The 20,342-nt window shown below is 41.0% G+C and overlaps 1 protein-coding gene across 1 annotated transcript in view; it reads right to left on the reverse strand.

The window, feature by feature from the left end:
* Positions 1-391: 391 nt before the first annotated feature.
* The window catches only part of LOC149446009 (Golgi-associated PDZ and coiled-coil motif-containing protein), a gene marked incomplete at its 3' end in the record, with an annotated part of 36,886 nt that continues 16,935 nt past the window's right edge, over positions 392-20,342 (reverse strand). The window contains exons 2-7 of the mRNA XM_089653150.1: positions 12,098-12,262; positions 8,772-8,795; positions 4,008-4,183; positions 2,934-3,099; positions 1,250-1,345; positions 392-556 (exon numbers count right to left, since the gene is read on the reverse strand). Coding sequence (XP_089509276.1) covers positions 392-556; positions 1,250-1,345; positions 2,934-3,099; positions 4,008-4,183; positions 8,772-8,795; positions 12,098-12,262 — 792 coding nt within the window. The remainder of the gene's footprint in view (positions 557-1,249; positions 1,346-2,933; positions 3,100-4,007; positions 4,184-8,771; positions 8,796-12,097; positions 12,263-20,342) is intronic.

A 20,342-nucleotide genomic window follows, 5' to 3' on the forward strand; every position in this document is an offset into this window, starting at 1 on the left:
AAAACCCCCAAAACATAAAAACGCAACGCAAAAAGCATTGCAAAAAGGGATCAAAAGCAAACTGCATAGTTGTGAACCAGGCCTTTCCTACATTTGCAAACATTTCTAAAGTTCTGTTTTCACTTTGTCATTTAGGGTACTGAGTGCAGATTAAAGAGAAAAAATGAATTTAAACAACTGTAATATCAGGCAGCAACATAACAAAAATTAAAAAGTGAAGGGGTCTGAATATTTTATGAATGCACTATATATTAAGCTAAAAAGCACACAAGTCAACACCTCCAAGGTAACTTGCAATTGTATACTAACTGCAAAAGACTTACCACCAGTTGTATTCTTCCAACAATACAACAAGGTGTGGATTAAAATGATTGATTTTAAACCCAATTACCTGCTGGGACAGGATAGTAACTGCTTCTTTGTGTTTAGCATCTCTCAAATTTATGCCATTTACTGCCAAAATTGCATCGCCAACATGAAGTCCACCACAACGGTCAGCTGGCTGTGCTGGGTGAATTTCTGATATAAGAATTGGTACTCCATGTTCTTTTCCCCCCTAAACAAATAAAAACAAAAGAAGTAGTAAGACATTTATTTTTTAAATACATGTTACATTAGTAAGAATATAATAGTTTTAAGAACACAGCTCTGTTCAAGGAAACAAATATTAGCTGCCTAATCAACTGATAATTCTTATTCTATCCAGTTTTAAATATAAAAAAGGAAACAAAATGTATTTGTACATACAATTAGCATAAGCACTTCTTGAAATCAGCCTCTTATGATCCCTTGCACAGCACTCAGAGTGATGAGCTCCTATGTGTGTTGCTGCTCTCTCATTGCCCAACTGAACTGGTTTCTAGATCAGGTTATACAGGTGAAACTCGAAAAATTAGAATATCATGCAAAAGTTCATTTATTTCAGTAATGCAACTTAAAAGATGAAACTAATATATGAGATAGACTCATTACATGCAAAGCAAGATAGTTCAAGCCGTGATTTGTCATAATTGTGAAATTAGATTTTAATTAAAAACTCAGTTTTTAATTTTTTTTTTCCTTTCATTGCCCAAATTAGGCCCCAACCCCCGTGACCAGGCAGCTATAAAAAGTCTGAAATCTACACAGCTAAACCCACTGTGCCCACCTCCTTTTTCAAAGGTAAGAATTTGAAACGGATCTATATACTAAAATACATTCTAAATATATAAAAGCTGCATATACATTATGTGAGATCCATATTACTTACTGTGATAGATATACCAAGTCCTTCATGATCTTCTTTAACCAAAATAACTTTTCTGATTGGCCCAACTCCTTGACTTTTCTTTAAGCATTCTGGGTCCTGCTGATGCAAAAGGAAACATCTAGAACGTTGTACAAATAGGTGACAAAGCCCAACTAGTGTACTTAGCTTTATGCAACAAATAATATCAATGTAGGTTAAGGTTTTAAAGGTTGTGTTAATAAGTATAGTTTGCAATCAGTATATACTAAGAGGCAGCTATAATTGCCCATAACATACAGAATATGCTTTCTGCTTAGCAGGTCTGCAAAGTGACTGCTAATTAACTGTTCTTCTCTTTGTATGACTAATTTTACTAGCAATTTATTTCCCACGCTGTGGTGCATGCTCAGTGTAGTGTACACTCACAGCATCTGTAAAGTCCCATTCACATAAGGTGGTTTGAAATTGTGGGCAGAATCCTTTGGTAGGAAGAAGATATTGCATATTTGTATTTTATATGAATCAGGTAGTTATCTGCCTAAATTTCAGCTTTACAATGATTCTGTGCTGTGTCCATGTAAGACAATGGAACAGGTTCACTTCAATGCAGACCTCCAGAGACATATGCTTACCTACCTTTCACTTCCCTGCCAAAAATAAGAGCAAAGCCCTGTATGAGTTCCACACAGAGGGGAAAACAAAAATTTAAAAAGAATAAAAAAAAGAAAAAAAAAAAAAAAAAACTTGACAGGGGTTATAGCATTCCATTAAGTCATACAAAAGGAAATGAAAGTTGCAATTTGGAGTTTACACAGAGCTAAGTACTCCTTTTCCACCTCCATGTGACAGCATTGGGTATCTAAGTGCCCAATAACGGTGGAAAAAAGCAGATCACATGCTCCCCATGCCTAAAATTACTTGTTTTTGCTTTCTGCTCTAGGAGACTAAGTGCAATGGCAAGGGGTGTGAATGAAAGGCAAACCCTTAACCCATTGGTAAGCTTGCAATTTAAAGATTTTGCATTGCCTACTATGAGCAAGACACAAATTCACTTCAAAAAACATCTGTCAAGAGAGAAACAAAAACTGCAATCATTCCTGTTCTTCTGCAAATGCTGGTTGCATGCTATTTTTACCGTTATACTTCAATACTGCAAGCACACAACTTTGACTTTGGTCATGTGATCTGACTTCTGGCAATCACACTGTATTTTGCGGTCGGTTTCAGGGTGTCATTAAAACATCGACACCCACAGCAGAACAAGCAGACTCTGTGTGATTGCAATGCGGTGTGAGAATTGCACAGGATTCTCTGCATTTCCCGCATCACATCAGTGTGAACCAGGTCTAAATAAATGATGCATCTGTGTGGGAGGAGCTCCATGCAGCCACATTGTTTTCAAAAAGTGACAGCAGGGGCGGGGAGAGGAACCCTTACCCAGTGACAGAGTGGGGAGAGCTGGCAGCTGGAGGTGGGTGCATGAGAGCATGTTATAGGTCACCCCCACATATCGATATAACATGCTCCCTAAAGGTGAACTTATCCTTTAAAATATTAGTTTAGTGCCCTGTTGTATGCTTAACAAGGCAGCTTTAAAAAAAAAAAAAAATCTCTGAAAAGCATAGCAAATATGATGCTCTTTTTAACAATAGGACAGCATACAATAGCTATATCAAACATATTTTATAGAAAATAGCAAACCTACATGTCCTGGAGGAGCTGGCAGAGGCCGCTTCAAATCATTTCGCCCTCGACAGGCTCTGATAACGGTTTTATGTCTGTGTAAGTGAATTTCAGCCTCAAGCTGATTCCATAGCTTGTCATGTGCAGGACCCTTCATATCTCGACCAAGCAACTGAATTTGCTGGACCCTTAATGAAGATAGAAAAATGGAATTTCATTATAGCATGTAAATTCATTTTTTCATTTGGACTTTCAAGTGGTTGTAAAGGCAGACATTTTTTTCCTTAATGCATTATCTGCATTAAAGTAAAATACCTTCTGTGATCAGTTAACCCCACCAAATACTTACCTAGCCCATTCTCAATCCAGCGCTGTGCCTGAGAACAGTAGCACAGTCCGCTTTCACCTCACTGGACATGGAGACAGCAGCAAGAACCACTGGCCCCTGTTGATCTCAATTAAATCCTGTGAAAAGGAAGTGTGTGTGTTTGCAAGCAGAGCCACATTGTGTGTATATAAACACATTCAACATGCAAAATATATATATATATATATATAAATGTATTGAATATGGCCAAAATTGTAGCATTTCAAATATATGTCAATATATTTGGGAAGAATATTTTTCAAATATATTTTTCTTCCATATGGGTCCATAGATCCATAGAGTGTAGCCACCATAGGACAGACACACACAAAAAAATAATATATTTTTAAAATAAATCACAAGAGGCTGCTAAACAGAAAAACAGAATTAGTACACTTTGGCAGGTAAAATGATTCACATGCATATATATTTCAGTTTCATAATATTATCCTATCACAGCTATGCAGCTTTCCCTTTCATCCGCCTGTTCAATAAGCAATTAACAATGGCTCAATGGACAGTGTGATTACACTGGTTCACTGTCCAACAAACAGACAGGAGAAACAAGAAGCCAAAACGGAAAATAGTGGTGTTACCTTCCTTTACATGAGCTATAAATTTAGTTTTAATGTAAACAAGAATGAGTGTAGTGAAGAAAAAGCAGCAACAGACAGTTGTAGCACAACCCTGATGGGGGGGGGGGGCTTTGGGGGGCGATATCGCTCTTACCTTCCAGCCAGTTCTTTATCCAAGTACTTAGCAGCCAGCCTTGCTCCATACACCTCTGCCTGGAGTACAGCGATATGTCTGCGAAGAGCTTCATTTTCTTTTCTAAGCAATTTAACTTCTGCCTCCAGCTGTGCTTCCTTTACCTTCTCCTTCTTGTTGGCCTCCAGTTCTTTTTCCTACATCATCACATTTAACAGTGAATGTTACAATAAAAGCAATCTGTACTAGAAGTATGATGGTTGAACTGCTGACCTCTCCTTCTGAAAATGTATGTATGGCTGTCATGCTGACCCAGTGGTTTAGAATGCAGATAAGGAGTTCTGACTCTCCTCATCTACATGCTTGTTCCCAACTCAGAATAAAGCATTTTCAGAAGGATAGCATCAATAGTCTTAGTTTTTCTTTCATGACAGTTCTTTTAAAGATTGCAAAAAAAAAAAAAAAGCTAGAAAAAAAAAGCTAGAAAGAGTGATATGGGATCATAAATAAGACTCTTTGTAGTTTCACAGCTGTACCTGTCAAAGTCAAAATACACTAATCAGTGGCTGATGGTCCCAAAATTCTCTGTCATGTCCCTCTGACAGAGGCTGATTAAACTAATTGACTTCTGTAAAGAGGGGGAGACCACATACTGATAAAACATTCTGCCAGTCCCTGCTATACCAGTCAAACTTTGGCCAGTGTATGGCCAGCTTTAGATTTTAAGCTTCTTGAGGGCAAGCACTGATGTGAATGTACAATATGTTACAATCTGCATGTACTAATCAGAGCTATATAAATACCAGTGATAGATAAATACTAATATTTATTTGATCCTAGTTTCCCATAACACCCAAGTACCACAGTATTAGCTGTGACTAATAATGACATGAAGACAATTCATATGACAAAACAAAAATAAATAAAAACTAAACTATGGTTCCAGGCTAAAATACACATGCCTGTAATCTAAAGCAAACGATTAAACCGGTTAGCATAAAACAACATAAAACCCGTGAAGGAACAGCACACAGGTGTGTGTCTACTGCTACAAATTTATTTCTTTATAGAATACCCCTTGTAGTAAAGGCAAATGACTTGGCTTTTTGTTTTTACAAGCAGGTAGAAATAAACTTTCTGTATAGACTGAGAAACTAGATGAGGCCAATACACACTAAACAGTGATGCAAAATGCAGGCACAGGACTCATAAATGTTATAACATGAACCAGCTACAGCTCAACTTTTATTAGTGTAACCACATCAAACTACTGCAACCAATTAGTCAATTGTGAGTTTTGATTGTCATTTAAAGCAAAAATATATCTTAAATATTTTTAAAGTGTTTTTTAAATATAACTGTCTGACTGCTCTGTTAAAGATCTAAGCTTGCTGAATGATCTTCGGCATCCAGTACATTTCTGGCATTGCAGCAACCTTGTACCCCATTGCACTTTGTTTTTCTGCAGCACTACTGTGTCTTGCAATGAAGTATGGGTCAGTGGAGAAAACCAAAGAAACACAGAGGAGGGCGCCAGCATCGAATACTCTTGTAAATTTAGAATAGAACATTTTTTTGCTGCTCTTTAAAAATCACCTTTTAGAAAAAAAAATTAAAGCACTTTCTTGCTGGTAAAAAAAAGATGCATTTATTATTTGTTTTCTAAGCAGCCTGTAAAGGATTGCACCAGCGATCAGCAGATCGTGGGTGCAATGTCAGACCCCTTCAGGCTCTCAGGATAGCTGTCTGCTATTAACTATGAGAAAGCTCATCAGTGTCCTCATAGTTCATTGATAACCAAAAGCTAGCAGCCGCAATGGCTGATGGTACTTGTAGTTGATTTATTCACAGGAAAGTGAACAAATGAAAAAGCTGTGCAGTCAGATCCCTGCACAGCCGCGCTGTTTTTAAACTGGCAGCAAGTCCGGGGAGAGAATTCCCCCTCATGCTGTCACAAGGAGGGGGATTGGGTGAAGAAGGTGCCAACGCCACCTAAAAATAGGTGGAACAAGTAACATGTTCCAAAAGTGGACTTACCCTTTAACACTGAGGAGTCTGAAGGCGCAGGCAGTGAGACAGGCAAGTATTAAAGGTTTTCTTTGCAGTGATGCCATTAATTTACGTTTTCAAATAACGACAGAATTGCTTTCACATTATGTTTGTTTAGCTGTACTGCTTAATAGTTTTAATCTCTTTACAGTATCATCTATAACAGGTAGGTGATGCTTTAAAAATTTCTACAGGTTAGCAGTATAAAGTTACAGAGGAGGTCTAGTGCTAGAACTAGAACGAAGCTCTGACGTTCGTGGCGAAACCTCACGTGTGGTTTGAACACCATTTACATATGTGGGCATGGCCTACGTATGTGTTCACCACTACGTGCGAGCACGGGGGCACTTTAAACTTTTTTTAAAAAATGTATTTAAATGTTTGTTTTTTTGCACTGTCCCTTTTAAAAAAAAATTTAATCACTTTTATTGTTATCACAAGAAATGCATGCATCCCTTGTGATATAAATAATTAGTGACAGGTCCATTTTATGGAGAGCTATGGGGTCAATAAGACCCCACTTCTCTCCTCTGCAATGTAAAGCATTGGATAAAAAAAAAAAAAGCATTGAACAAGTGTTGGCAGCTTTGAAGGGCGATGTTTTTTTGGCACCTGTATCAGTGCTTTTTTTCCTTTGCGGTCAACAGCCAAAAGGGGTGTTTTCAGCCGAAACGTTTTGGCGCATCCCTAGTTATCATGTGACCACTTCTGTCTACATTACAAATATATCTGACCTGGTCTATCTGCAAAATAGTCAAGACAAAAGATTTTTTTTTTTTTTTTTTAATTAACTAGCAAGCCCCCAGTAGTAGTAGTGGATAGGGCAGTGTACAAAGGTCAGTAAGATGTTTTCCATTGTACAGTAAGATGCAGGGCAATTATGGATCAGCAGGGACTCAAATGCGATCTACCTGTCACCTGCCTATGGTTGACAGGCAGATTGCAATTGTCAGGTTGCTGACCCCCACCTTAGAGAAAAGCCATTACTACTTACAACAGTCTGATCATGAAGGCAGGAGAAAATTATTTCGTATTAAAATGTTTTTGAGTAGAACTGCTGCCAGGCAATAAGCATTCAACTATTTACATATTATTAACCACCTCCCTTCCGGCCGTTGTATATAAACGGCCAAACGGTGGCAGTGCAGGGTCGCGTGGCTGTTTATAAACGGCCTCCCCGCACCCTGCTTGTGCGCGCTCCCTGGGAGCACGCAGCACCGCGATCCGGTGCCCACTGTGTCCTCCGAACACAGTGGAACACCGATCATCGGACGGGACCTCTGTACGTGGTCCCGATCATGTGATCACTGATAGGCCAATCAGTGATCACATGCACAGTAGTAAGCAAGATGTCACTTGTGATATCATTGCTTAATACGTGTGAAATCTGTGAATGATCACAGAAGTCACATGGTACAAGGCTATTCACAACAGCCTTGTACCATGTGACAAGCTGTGACCAATCACAGCTCACTCAGTAATTCTCAATGGCTGCAAGAATGCAGCTAGAGAGGAGAAATGATTGCTTTTACATCCTTTATGGGTGTAAAAGCAAATCAATCAGTGTAAAAAAAAAAAAATGGTGACACTGTACTGCTAGGGTGACAGTATTTAAAAAATAAATAAAAATAATATAAAAAAAAGTAAAAACAAAAAGTTTAAAAATTATACTTTTTTGGTTATAAACTAATTTGGTTTTTTTTTTTTTTTTTTTTAAACTAAAAATAAAAAAACAGAATAAAATTTTGGCCAAGATTTATGGTGAAATACTATTTATTTGCAAAATTTTATAAGCAAAACACTTTTTTTCAAAAAATTTGGACATTTTAATTTACATAGCAAAAAAAATAAAAATCCCAGTGGTGAATAAATACCACCAAACTAAAGCTTTATCTGTCTCAAAAAAATGCGAAAAAATGAATATGGGTACAGTGTTGCATGACCGCGCAATTGTCATTCAAAGTGTGATAGCACTGGAAGCTGAAAATTGACCTGGACAGGAAGGGGGTGAAAGTGTCCAGACTGGAAGTGGTTAACAAACATTAAAAAGACTTTGGGATGGAGGTACAGAGGGGGATGATTTCAAAGTGACTTGGCTACCTGTCAGCCGTCTAAACTGAAATATAGAACCAAGAACAGGTGTAGAGGAAGAAGTGAGATAGGAGAGTGCCGAGACCAGACGTAAAGGAATACATTGGATCTTTGAAGTTTCACTGCTACACATAGGGGTTGATTTACTAAAACTGGAGAGTACAAAATCTGATACAGCTGTACTTGGTAGCCATTCAGCTTCTAACTTCAGCTTTTTCAACAAAAGCTTTAACCAAAGAAAAAAAAAAAAAAAAAAAAAAAGACAAAAACTGGATGCCTACTGGTTTCTATGCAAAGCTGCACTAAACTGAAGGGGTGCCATTGAAAAGAATGGGCTGTGACTTGTAATGCCAGTTTGGACATCAAATTTGCATCACAAGTGTGAATGGAGCCATAGTAAATCTAAATCTACCCCCACTGCTTGCAGCTACAGAATGTCATGAGGGCTTGTTTCAAAGCTCATGTACTGCTTTTGAAGAATATGTAAATACATGGCTGTAAATAGCCTGCCCATGGTTACATTTACCTAACAAAGCCCCTGGAGTTGTATTTGTGGAAGGTTGGCCTCACTAAGATTAATACAACTACACAAAGTCAGATAACAGGTTAGTGCTACAGATGGTGACAGAAAGGTGTCATACTCACCATGACTTCCAGAGTAGGGACAGACTTAAGGCAAGAGGAGAAAGAGACATTTCTGGTTAGGCTAGACATTGTTAGAAAAACAGGATGGAGCATTAGAAAAAAAGAACTCTGAAAAAGTCTGACAAAGCAGTTGAACTGTTTAAAGGGTTAGTTCCCCTCTACCAAAAAACAGCCTATGCAGATAAGGAGTGTTTGCAGATAAAAACAGCTTTGATAAAGGTAGATAATTGCCCTTGCTATAGGTGTAGGCCATTTACACACCTCATGAAGCCTGACTGGAATACTCCCAGGACGTTGCTAAGTGAGTCCTAGTCCTCATTGCTCAGCTCCACTATCACAGGAGTGAGCTCTCAAATGTTGAGCTCAGAGCTACTGCACCAGAGGAGAGAAAGGGGGGTTTGCATCAGAAAAAAGAACTGATTCCTGTGATAGTGGAGGTGAGCAGTAATGACTAGGCCTTACTTGGCAACATCCTGGGAGTATTCCAGTCAGGCTTCGGGAGGTATGTAAATGGTCTACACCTGTAATAAGAGCATTATTCAACTTTAGTCAGAGCAGTACATCTACAAAGCACCCCTTACCAGCATAGGCAGTTTTTTTTTGCAAAAGATGAACCCCTAAAGATCAGCCTAATTATAAAAAGCAAAGCAAATAACACAAGTTTACTGTCATAAAAAAACCTCAACAAAAAATGTTAAAGTTGAATTTCAGCCTCACCATCAGTGTTGTACATCTGTACAGGCTCCTTCCCTGTACTGAAATGACTTTCACTCACTGCACACTCTAAGCTCAGACTGTGCATTAGAATCTGCAGCAATTCAGATACAGCCCACCTCATTTCCTGGCTAGAGAACATCCAGATTCATCTAGCCCTCTACCTTCCCAGTCTTACGGTCTCTGGTCTGACCTTTCATTTATTGGATGTGAATACTTTCAAGCATGAAGACTCATCACATGTAAATGTTATCAAGGACAGTCTGCATGCAAATGCAGTCTACCTAAGAACTTCTACTCCTCCAGACCAACATCTACCCATCAAGGAATTTGGATATTTGCACAACTCTTCCCAAGAGTCCGCACAGTGTTGCATAATGGCTGAAGGCTCTTGAGAGGAGTACTGAAGCATGGTGCTGTGATGCCCGATAGCCCCTCCCAACAGCCATGATCTGCCTTCATTACATAGAGGCCTAATGGTGACTTCACTAGGTCTAAAATAAGGTATGTAGTAAAATTGCACAAGTTTCACTTCAATATTAGCATGCTGATCAGAGAGAAAACAGAATGTAAACACAAAATAGAAAGGGGTAAGAAAACAAAATAAAAAGTAAAGACAAAAAAATATATAAGTGGTAAGATTAAACCAAGAAGAAAGGCATTTAAAGCACTACACATTCTAACCATATATACACACAACACGCCCAAAGTTACAGAATATACTAACTCAACTGTACAACAAATCCTAGTTATCGCATTAGTGAAATGCTTTTTTTCAGAATAACGCAGAATATAACCTTTAGGCCACCTTCTCACACACACACACACACACGATTACTTGTAAACCCTGAATTCCAGCAGTAAGAATCAACAGAATCTTTCAGCTGGAACAACATGTGTATGCAAACAGCGGCAGCTGATCAGCCTGTAAAAAACAATGACAGGCTAACAGCAGCCATTGCTATTTGAATGTAGCCGCACCAACAGTTAAGGACAGATATCCAAGCCTAGACACAAATGTTTGCATACCCCTGTCATTCTAGCTGTTAAACTCTGCTGATTCTTGCTGCAGGAATCCAGTGTATGCAAGTAATCGCTGATGTGAAGAAGGTCCATAACCTACACTACTAAGAATTGACATTTTTTTGGTAATCTGCTCAAAAATGAAAACTAAAGCTAGTTTCTCATCTCTCTTGGAGTTTGGCAAGAATTTCTGTAACAGCTTGTATTTCCATCATCTCCCATATGACCACAACTCTGTTCCAATGGATTTTGTTATCAGAGAATTACCTTCACTCCCGCAGACAAGAAAAATAATAAATCTGTCCAAAGTAAGGGAAATCATTTCAGACAGTTGTCATCAGAAAAAGTACCCCATATTGGAAGAATTCCCCTCTTTGCTGATATTCCTTCAATTTCAGTCCTGGTGGCAATGGTCACCAGGACACAGAGAGTGAATCTACTCAGCAGGGACACAGACAGCAATAAAAACCCAACAGAAATTAAAAAAAAAAAAAAAGACAGGCCAAAACTAAAAGAAAAAAAAAGGCTTTAAATACACTTAAAGGACTATCTTCTATATTAAGAAAATCGAAACCCAAATGTTTTTTTTTTAGTTTTTAAGTGGTGAGGGGATAAAATCCCTATCAGGTGTTTCTTGCTCTCTGTGTCCCTGTTAGGGAGAATTCCTCTATTTGTCCCGGTGACCATTATCACTGGGACTGCGAGTCTCCAGAAGAGAAATAGATAGGAAATATTCCAACAAGGACACTTTTTTCAGTTAGGGTATTCCCCATATATTCAAGAGGTTTCCTTTTAGTTCCTGTTTCTACAGGACCAGAAGTGAAGGGAAACTGCCTCATTAGGGAGCAAATGGCAAAAAAAAAAAAAGAAAGGGTTTTTAATGCTTCCCTAATCTACCCATGAAAAAAATGGCACTATGTGCATATTAAAGTAGAACTGTAGGCAATAATATTTTATCATTTTGAAAAGAGCAAGGGAGGGTTATAACCTCTGTCAGTTTGTTTTCTGCCATCTGGGTTCCATTAGGGAGATTTACCTTCACTTCCTGTCCCATAGCTGAAACAGGAAGTGAGAAAATCTCTGAAAATTAAGGGAATTCTCTGGGGACCTTCAGGTCGCCAAAGCTAATTTCCCTATTGGAAGATTTTCCCTCTATTACTTTCCTGGGGATAACACAAAATTAGGGGTTTCTTTTATTTTCTCTTTTGACAATAATGGTAAACAGGACAAATAGGGTGAATCTCCCTAACAGGAGCATAGACAGCAATTAAAACCTAATAGGTGTTCTAAACCATTCCCACTCTATTCAAAACTAAAAATAAATAAAAACATTTTCTCCTTTAGTTATACTTTAAGAAGAATCGATTTGGTGAAAGTGGCACCTGTTATCTTTGTATATTTATGTGGGCAGCGAAGCAGGCACAGCAATCCTCAGAAAATATGAAAAATCAAAAAGTGTGTGGTATAAATTGCCAGTGCCAGCAGAAGTTTAAATATCACTTTAGGATGAGTTGACTTTCAATTGTCTACTTTTTTTTTTTATAAATATAGCCATTCAAAAACTGTAACAAGGTGGGTTTCCATCTTACCAGTTTGGCTTTGATCGCTCCTGAATCCACATTTTGTCCTGTCTTGGAATGCAGCTGTAATTGCACAGCATGGAGTTGAAGCAACTGATCATGCACCTCTTTCTCCAGCACCACCTTTTCTGCTTGATTCTCTGTCAGCTCCGACTTCAAATCTACAAGCTGAGCCTGCAAAATTGAAGAAATGTTTACATTTTAAGGATGGCAGCAACATCCAGTCCATTAACCAGTGTGTCTTAAGAGTTGAATATACACTGTAGGTTAGGAGACAGGTCTTGGAAATAAATAAATATAGCACAAGGGAAAGAAGAACACACATAAAATTTCGGCTGTCACAGAGAGGAAAAACAAAAACATTCTTACTTAACACATAAGGGTCTATTTATTAAAAAAACGAAAAGCTAATGTGTCCTGCGAAACGCCATCATCCCGCCTCTCCCCCTCATTCAATCACTGTTTGCACCACATGCATTGAGTAATATGAAAGGTGTTGTGTGAATGGCACCCATGCCAAAGAAAGCAACACCCGCCAGAGGACCCAGAAGTGTGCAGCGGTCACAGTAGTTGCGGTGACTACTACAATAAGCCTCCACTGTTCCAGCAGTCTTACAGGAAAGTCATATTTACATTGGCCCATCTGAACCTACGTAACTAAGAAATAAAAACCATGCCTGGAATTTACCTTCAACTGGGAGTACAAAAATAAAGGCCAAGTTAACTTTAACTACAAGTAGTTCTAGTTGTAACCTATTCAAACCAAGTTGGTTTTTGATGAGAAAATCCCTTTCAATGAACCATGTACCTGTACATCAGCCCTTCTTCTGGGTTCAGGGTATGCATGTGACGCCCCCAACCCCCTCCCAGGGAACAAACAGAATTTTAGTAAAAAGCAGCACACATTACACACACCAAAGCTTGTTAGGCAAACACATATACATATATATACACACACACACACACACACACACACACACACACACACACACACACACATATATATATATACACATACACACACAGTGGGGCAAAAAAGTATTTAGTCAGCCACCAATTGTGCAAGTTCTCCCACTTAAAAAGATGAGAGAGGCCTGTAATTGGCATCATAGGTAGACCTCAACTATGAGAGACAAAATGAGAAAACAAATCCAGACAATCACATTGGCTGATTTGGAAAGAATTTATTTGCAAACTATGGTGGAAAATAAGTATTTGGTCACCTACAAACAAGCAAGATTTCTGTCTCTCACAGACCTGTCCCTTCTTCTTTAAGAGGCTCCTCTGTCCTGCACTCATCACCTGTATCAATGGCACCTGTTTGAACTTGTTATCAGTATAAAAGACACCTGTCCACAACCTCAAACAGTTACACTCCGAACTCCACTATAGTGAAGACCAAAGAGCTGTCGAAGGACACCAGAAAAAAAATTGTAGACCTGCACCAGGCTGGGAAGACTGAATCTGCAATAGGCAAGCAGCTTGGTGTGAACAAATCAACTGTGGGAGCAATAATTAGAAAATGGAAGACATACAAGACCACTGATAATCTCCCTCGATCTGGGGCTCCACGCAAGATCTCACCCCATGGGGTCAAAATGATCACAAGAACGGTGAGCAAAAATCCCAGGACCACATGGGGGACCTAGTGAATGACCTGCAGAGAGCTGGGACCAACGTAACAAAGGTTACCATCAGTAACACACTACGCCGCCAGGGACTCCTGCAGTGCCAGACGTGTCCCCCTGCTTAAGCCAGTACATGGCCCATCTGAGGTTTGCTAGAGAGCATTTGGATGATCCAGAAGAGGATTGGGAGAATGTCATATGGTCAGATGAAACCAAAATAAAACTGTTTGGTAGAAACACAACTCGTCGTGTTTGGAGGAGAGAGAATGCTGAGTTGCATCCAAAGAACACCATACCTACTGTGAAGCATGGGGGTGGCAACATCATGCTTTGGGGCTGTTTCTCTATTTGTGTGAATAAAAAAGATAACATTTAATTTGGGTAAATCGTTGCATGACACCGCAATCAGCAGTTAAAGTAAGCAAATTCCTACTCAGGCTGATCACAATTAATTATGATGTTCTCACTGAATGCCAAACAGCATACTAGCACCTTATGACAGACTTAACTGTGAAATGGATCCCTCCAGTGGCACACTGTCACCGCTGACAGCGAATATTCACCCAGTGTTCCTTCTGGGTTCACAGGCTCTGGCCGTTTGAATGGCCGAGCCACAATGACATCACTCGAGGAGTCATGGGCGCAAAACAGCTCCGGTGGTGCCACCAGCTGCTACAAATATCTTCTAAAATGATGCAAGTTTAGGATATATTTACTATACTTATAGGTAAGCCTTATTATAGGCTTACCTGTAGGTACAGCTTACACATTAATTTATTTATTTATTTCAGGTATTTATATAGCGCCGTCCATTTACGCAGTGCTTTACATATATATTGTACATTCACATCAGTCCCTAACCCTCAAGGGGTGTACAATCTAAGATATACATGGCTGTTTATAACGACTTTAAGACTACATACTTGAATAGACTTTTTTTTTTTTTAAACCAGAGTTCATTGTCACTTTATTTATTGGAATGGGCACAACTCTATAAAACCTTGCAAAAAAAAAAAAAAAAAGTAGTCCGGGTTGACATATACTGTGTTTTGTTGTACTTGGACACACACTTGATTGACCTTAAAGAAAATGTAACCCCAATAATTCATATTGCTCATATGTGCCTGCTGTACCATGAACGTGTATAAAAAAATATCCCGTTATTTGTATTGATTCCTCTGTGTGATACCCCTAATGTTTCTGCCAGTCCCTCTGCTTTCCTATTAAAAACTGACCAAACTAGGCGGGAGAGTGCAGCATGGTCAATTTTCTAGGTGTGCTGGAACTCTGTGTGTGCTGTCTTCCAATGATCAGGCTTGTGATGACACACACCCGCACTGCACAGTCATTCACTGGGAATGTTAAGAGGGAATTTGATCACTTATAAAGAAAGGAAAAAAAGGCATATATATTTATTTTTTTTAATATATATATATTTATACACAAATGTTTCACTTCTATTTTAAACGCAATGAGTTGTTTTACAAGGTGATGGTTTACATATACTTTAACTATCCCCATCTGCTTGGGTTTGTTAGGAATTTAGATTGAGCTTGGTTGAGATTTATACAGCTGACTTAAACAACTAATGTTATTTACCAGATTAACTAACTAAATAGAGAATTACTGGATAGTAATTTTTTTTATTAATTATCTGCAAGCAAATCATTGTGTCAATGCCTGATTTCCTTACTCTGTCCTCCATATTAATCAAATATGAACAGTAAGATCTTAAATTTCATATGAATCCAGCCACATATAAGCATATTCAGTTCTAACTTCTTCACAATAACTCATGTAAAATGGAACTTCCCCAAATCACAATCTTACACAGTCACTAAATGAAAGTCTAGGTCTTGCATGTGATGTGGAGTCAAACTTGAGCAGTCGTTGTGGTCTGCTGCTATATATACACAGCTTCCCCATTTAACATTCCCTTGAAATATGATTGCTTGGCAATTTCTTTTTCCCAGGAAATCTTGCTAAGATATGGCTGAACCCTGAAACAACTACTTGCAAATTACATCAGCACATCATTGGTAATTTTTTTAAATTTAGGTTACCATATCTACTTTAAAGTGTTATGAAACACACAACAGTAAAATCAGTCTGTATATGCAGTAAAGCATGCTTGTTATACTCACTGTGGAACCTAAGGGGTTAATCCTCTGCATTGTGTAAAAAGGATGTTTGATCCTGACTTCTATGATACTCCCCCTTCTTCTACTGTCCCCATTCCATCTGCTGGATAGAACAGAGCCTTGAAGGCAAGCTGCACATGCATAGTTTGCTGTGTATTGCTAGAGAGGTTTTTTTTTTTTTCTTGGGAGTGCGCATGTGATCAGCACAGGCCCAATCAGCGCTGTCTATACAGATGGTCTGGAGTCCAGCAGCCTCATAGGACAATCAGAGGAGAATGCAAACTCCTCCTACAAGCTTTAACCAGTGCTCTGCTGGATACTGATAGAGCAGTCTTGTGATTTCTAACTGCTGATAAAAAAAAAAAGGTATTTAGCAGTTTATATGTACTAAAATAACTGCATTGTATGTTCTGTGTACTGTGGGAGACCAGATATTAAACCCAGGACCCTGCATTCATTATAACACTTTAAGTGGACCTGAACTCTAGACAACCATACCCTGTTCAATTCCTGCTATAGGAGGGTGTCTTTGGCACTCTTGTGTAACTGTATATCTGTAATGTGAGATCATTTGTAAAGGTTAGTTTCAAATTTGTAATGAGGTTTGGTGAGGTCACTACTGTGTTGCTTGCTGGAGTGGAGATCCCTGCTTCTGCTTCATTCATTATGTGGTTCTGTGCTTTGTGAACATCTCCTGCTGCTTCCTATTATATTTCCACACAAGTAGATCACCAGTCACCAGCTCTGATATGAGGGAGCAACTTCCTTCTCCACTGGTACAGAGAGTGCATAGCAGAGCATGCCAAGATCAATAGTGGGGAAAACTTCAGCTGTAGGGAGCCTACAGGTAATACCGGAGGCTAGTCATGTGCCCACTTGCTTGTCCTTTTCAAGCATAATTTTCACAGTACAGATGCCCTAATGAAAATAAAATATATTCCTGTTAAAAACACACACACTTTAGGATTCTATTTATAAATGTCTTCACCCAAGATTCACACAACTTTCACCCAGAATTTATTCAATTTTCCAGTTGAAGCCAATCATTAAAATGTGTTACTTTGGTGAAATGTGTAAATCTTGAGGGAAAAACCTTTGTAAACAGACCCTAGGTCATAATTCTATGTCAAGGCATCTGTTTGGTGATAATCTCTATGAAAGCACCCAAAGTTGCTTAAAAAAAAAAAAAAAAAAATTCCTAAAAAGCACAAAAAAAAAAAAAATAATAATAATAATATGGAAACACTACACGATTTGCAGGTAAGTTACTACATGTTTCACATTGAAAGCGAAAGTGATGTAACATTCTTTTGCTTCCGCTGTATGATGAGACACCTGCCTAACAGGTGGGAAGCCTCGTTTCTGCCAGTAATACAGAGTCATGTCATAGCTCACTGAACTTCTAAGGGCAAAATTGTTGGTGCCCGCTTAGTTGGTGCCTCTGTAGCTGAAGTTGCCAATCTATTTGCAGTGTAGCGAGGTACAGCATCAAAGGTTATAACGGCATATACAGTTTCTGGGAAACGTCGTCTGATAAGCATAAATGCAGTCAACATGGTCAACTGACCTCGTCTTCTCCCACCTCTGTACCCTCAACCAGTTCTCTAACACCCCCTTCCCTCTCTCCGACCACCACCTCCTCACGTTCTCCATCTCCCCTTCCCCTAACTCCCCCCCCCCCCCCCAGAGCGCCAAACCATCACCAGCCGCAACCTCCGCAACCTGAACCCGGCCCCCCTCCACTTAGCTGCCGACCGCCTACACGACAGCATCCTTCCACTGTCATGTCCTGACCTAGCCACTAACACGTACAACGACTCACTATCAGCTACCCTAGACTCTCTGGCACCCCTAACCACACGCTACATCAAACCCAGACCGCTCCAACCATGGCAGAACGACCACACTAAATGCCTCAAACGCCGCAGTCGCGCGCTAGAGAGACTATGGCGCAAAACCAGGTCCCCCCGTTCATTCTCCCTCTACAAATCTGCCTTCCTCACTTACACCTCCTCCCTCCACGCCGCCAAGCAGGCTTACTTCGTAAACCTGATCAACACCCTCTCCTCCTACCCTCGCCGACTCTCCTCCACCTTCAACTCCCTACTCTCCCCCCCCTCCTCCACTCAGTACCTCACTCACCGCCCACGAAATTGCCACTCATTTCCACAACAAGATTGATGTAATCCGTCAGGACATAGTCAACTCGCAATCTACCTCCCCACCTAGCCCACCCCCCCCCCCCCATCTCTTCCCTCCTCTGACCTTGCAACCGCACTGCCCCCCTCCACACCCAAGACCCCGCTTACCGTAACCCCCCCAGCTCTGCACTCCTTCAGCCCCGCTACCACTGAGGAAGTCACCAGGGTCTTCTCAGAAGCCCGCCTCACTACCTGCCCCCTGGACCCCCATACTCAAAAAGCCCTCCCTGGACCCCTCTGACCCAAACAACCTCAGACCCATCTCCCTGCTGCCACTCACTTCCAAACTCCTGGAGCGCTTAGTCTATGACCGCCTAAGCGCCCACCTAACTGACAACAACCTCCTTGATCCACTACAGTCCGGCTTCCGTCCCCTACACTCCACCGAAACCGCCCTCCTCAAATCACCAACGACCTACTAACCGCCAAAGCCAAAGGCGACTACTCTGTCCTCCTCCTCCTGGACCTCTCCGCGGCCTTCGACACAGTTGACCACCCCCTCCTCCTTAAAAAACTACTCTCCCTTGGCATCAGAGACACCGCTCTCTCCTGGTTCTCCTCTTACCTATCCCGGCGCTCCTTCAGCGTTTCCTACAATGGTGCCACCTCCCCTTGACTCCCCCTCTCTGTTGGGGTCCCCCAGGGCTCTGTCCTTGGACCCCTTCTCTTCTCCATCTACACCTCCTCCCTTGGCAAACTCATACACTCCCACGGCTTCAACTACCACCTCTACGCTGATGACACTCAAATTTACCTCTCCACCCCCCACCTCACCCCCACATTCTCCGCCCGCATCACTCACCTCCTAAACGACATCTCTGACTGGATGTCGCTCCATTTCCTCAAGCTTAACCTCTCCAAAACCGAGCTTCTCTTCTTCCCTCCTGCCCGCGCCCCCCCCCCCCCCCCATCCTATCCATCACTACTAACATCACCACCATCAATCCTGCCCCGCAAGCCAAAGTCCTTGGAGTCATTCTGGACTCTAACCTCTCCTTCCAACCTCATGTCAAATCACTTACAAACACATGCAGGCTCCACCTCCGGAACATCGCCAAAATATGCGCCTTCCTTACCCCAGACACCACTAAACTACTCGTACACTCCCTGATTACCTCACGCCTTGACTACTGCAACTCCCTCCTCACCGGCCTACCCCAGTGCAGGCTCTCCCCACTTCAGACCATCCTGAACTCAGCGGCCAGACTCATCCACCTCACCACCCGCTCCACCTCTGCCACCCCCCTCTGCCTATCCCTCCACTGGCTCCCTATCGCCCAACGCATCAAATTCAAACTACTCACTCTGACCTACAAAGCCGTTCACAACACTGCCCCTAACTACCTCACCAACCTGATTCCCAAGTACCACCCTACCCGTACCCTTCGCTCTTCACAAGACCTCCTTCTATCTTGCTCCCTGGTCTCCTCCTCACACGCACATCTGCAAGACTTCTCCAGGTCCTCCCCCATCCTCTGGAACTCACTACCCCAATCCATCAGACTGTCACCTTCCCTCCTTACCTTCAGGCGCTCCCTGAAAACCCACCTCTTCAGGGAAGCCTACCCCACCCTCACCTAACTGCTGCTCTCCTTCATTCCTCCTACCACTCCATCCCCCACAGCCACTTCCTCCTGTACCACTACCCCCTCCCTCCTAGATTGTAAGCTCGAAAGAGTAGGGCCCTATAACCCCTCGTGTGCTGTTTGTAGGTGCTGTAATGTTTCATGTATTGTCCACCCCTCTATTGTACAGCGCTGAGCAAACCCTTTGGCGCTATATAAACTAGATGTAATAATAATAATAATAACAACTGATTGAAAAAGACAAAAAGGACATTGCGCAGGAGAGTGGCCCGCAATAAGGAAACAACCACTGCAAAAGTGACTGCAGAGCTTAATCTCAGTTTTCCAAAGTCCATGTCCGCAAAAACTGTGCAGTGGGAACTCTGTATGCAAAAAATTCACGGGCGAGATTCAATTGCCAAACCACTAGTGACTGATAGTAATACTCAGAAGAGAGCGGTGCAACACCCATAAATTGTGGACGATCGATCAATGGAAGACTAATATGGTCTGATAAATCAAGCTTCACACTATTCCCAACCACTGGACGTTTACATGTGGCAAACACCTACCCAAGCTTACGACCAGGACTGTCTTGTGCCAACAGTAAAGCATGGTGGCAACACAATCAAAGTTAGGGCAGCCATATCTAGGTAGTCTGCAGGTCCCATCATCACCTTGAAAGATAGAGTCACTGCCAGGGACCATGTACACATTTT

This window comes from Staurois parvus, unplaced genomic scaffold (genome assembly GCF_062004578.1).
Source record: "Staurois parvus isolate SC_StPar_1 unplaced genomic scaffold, SC_StPar_1.0 ptg000703l, whole genome shotgun sequence".
Classification (NCBI taxonomy): domain Eukaryota; kingdom Metazoa; phylum Chordata; class Amphibia; order Anura; family Ranidae; genus Staurois; species Staurois parvus.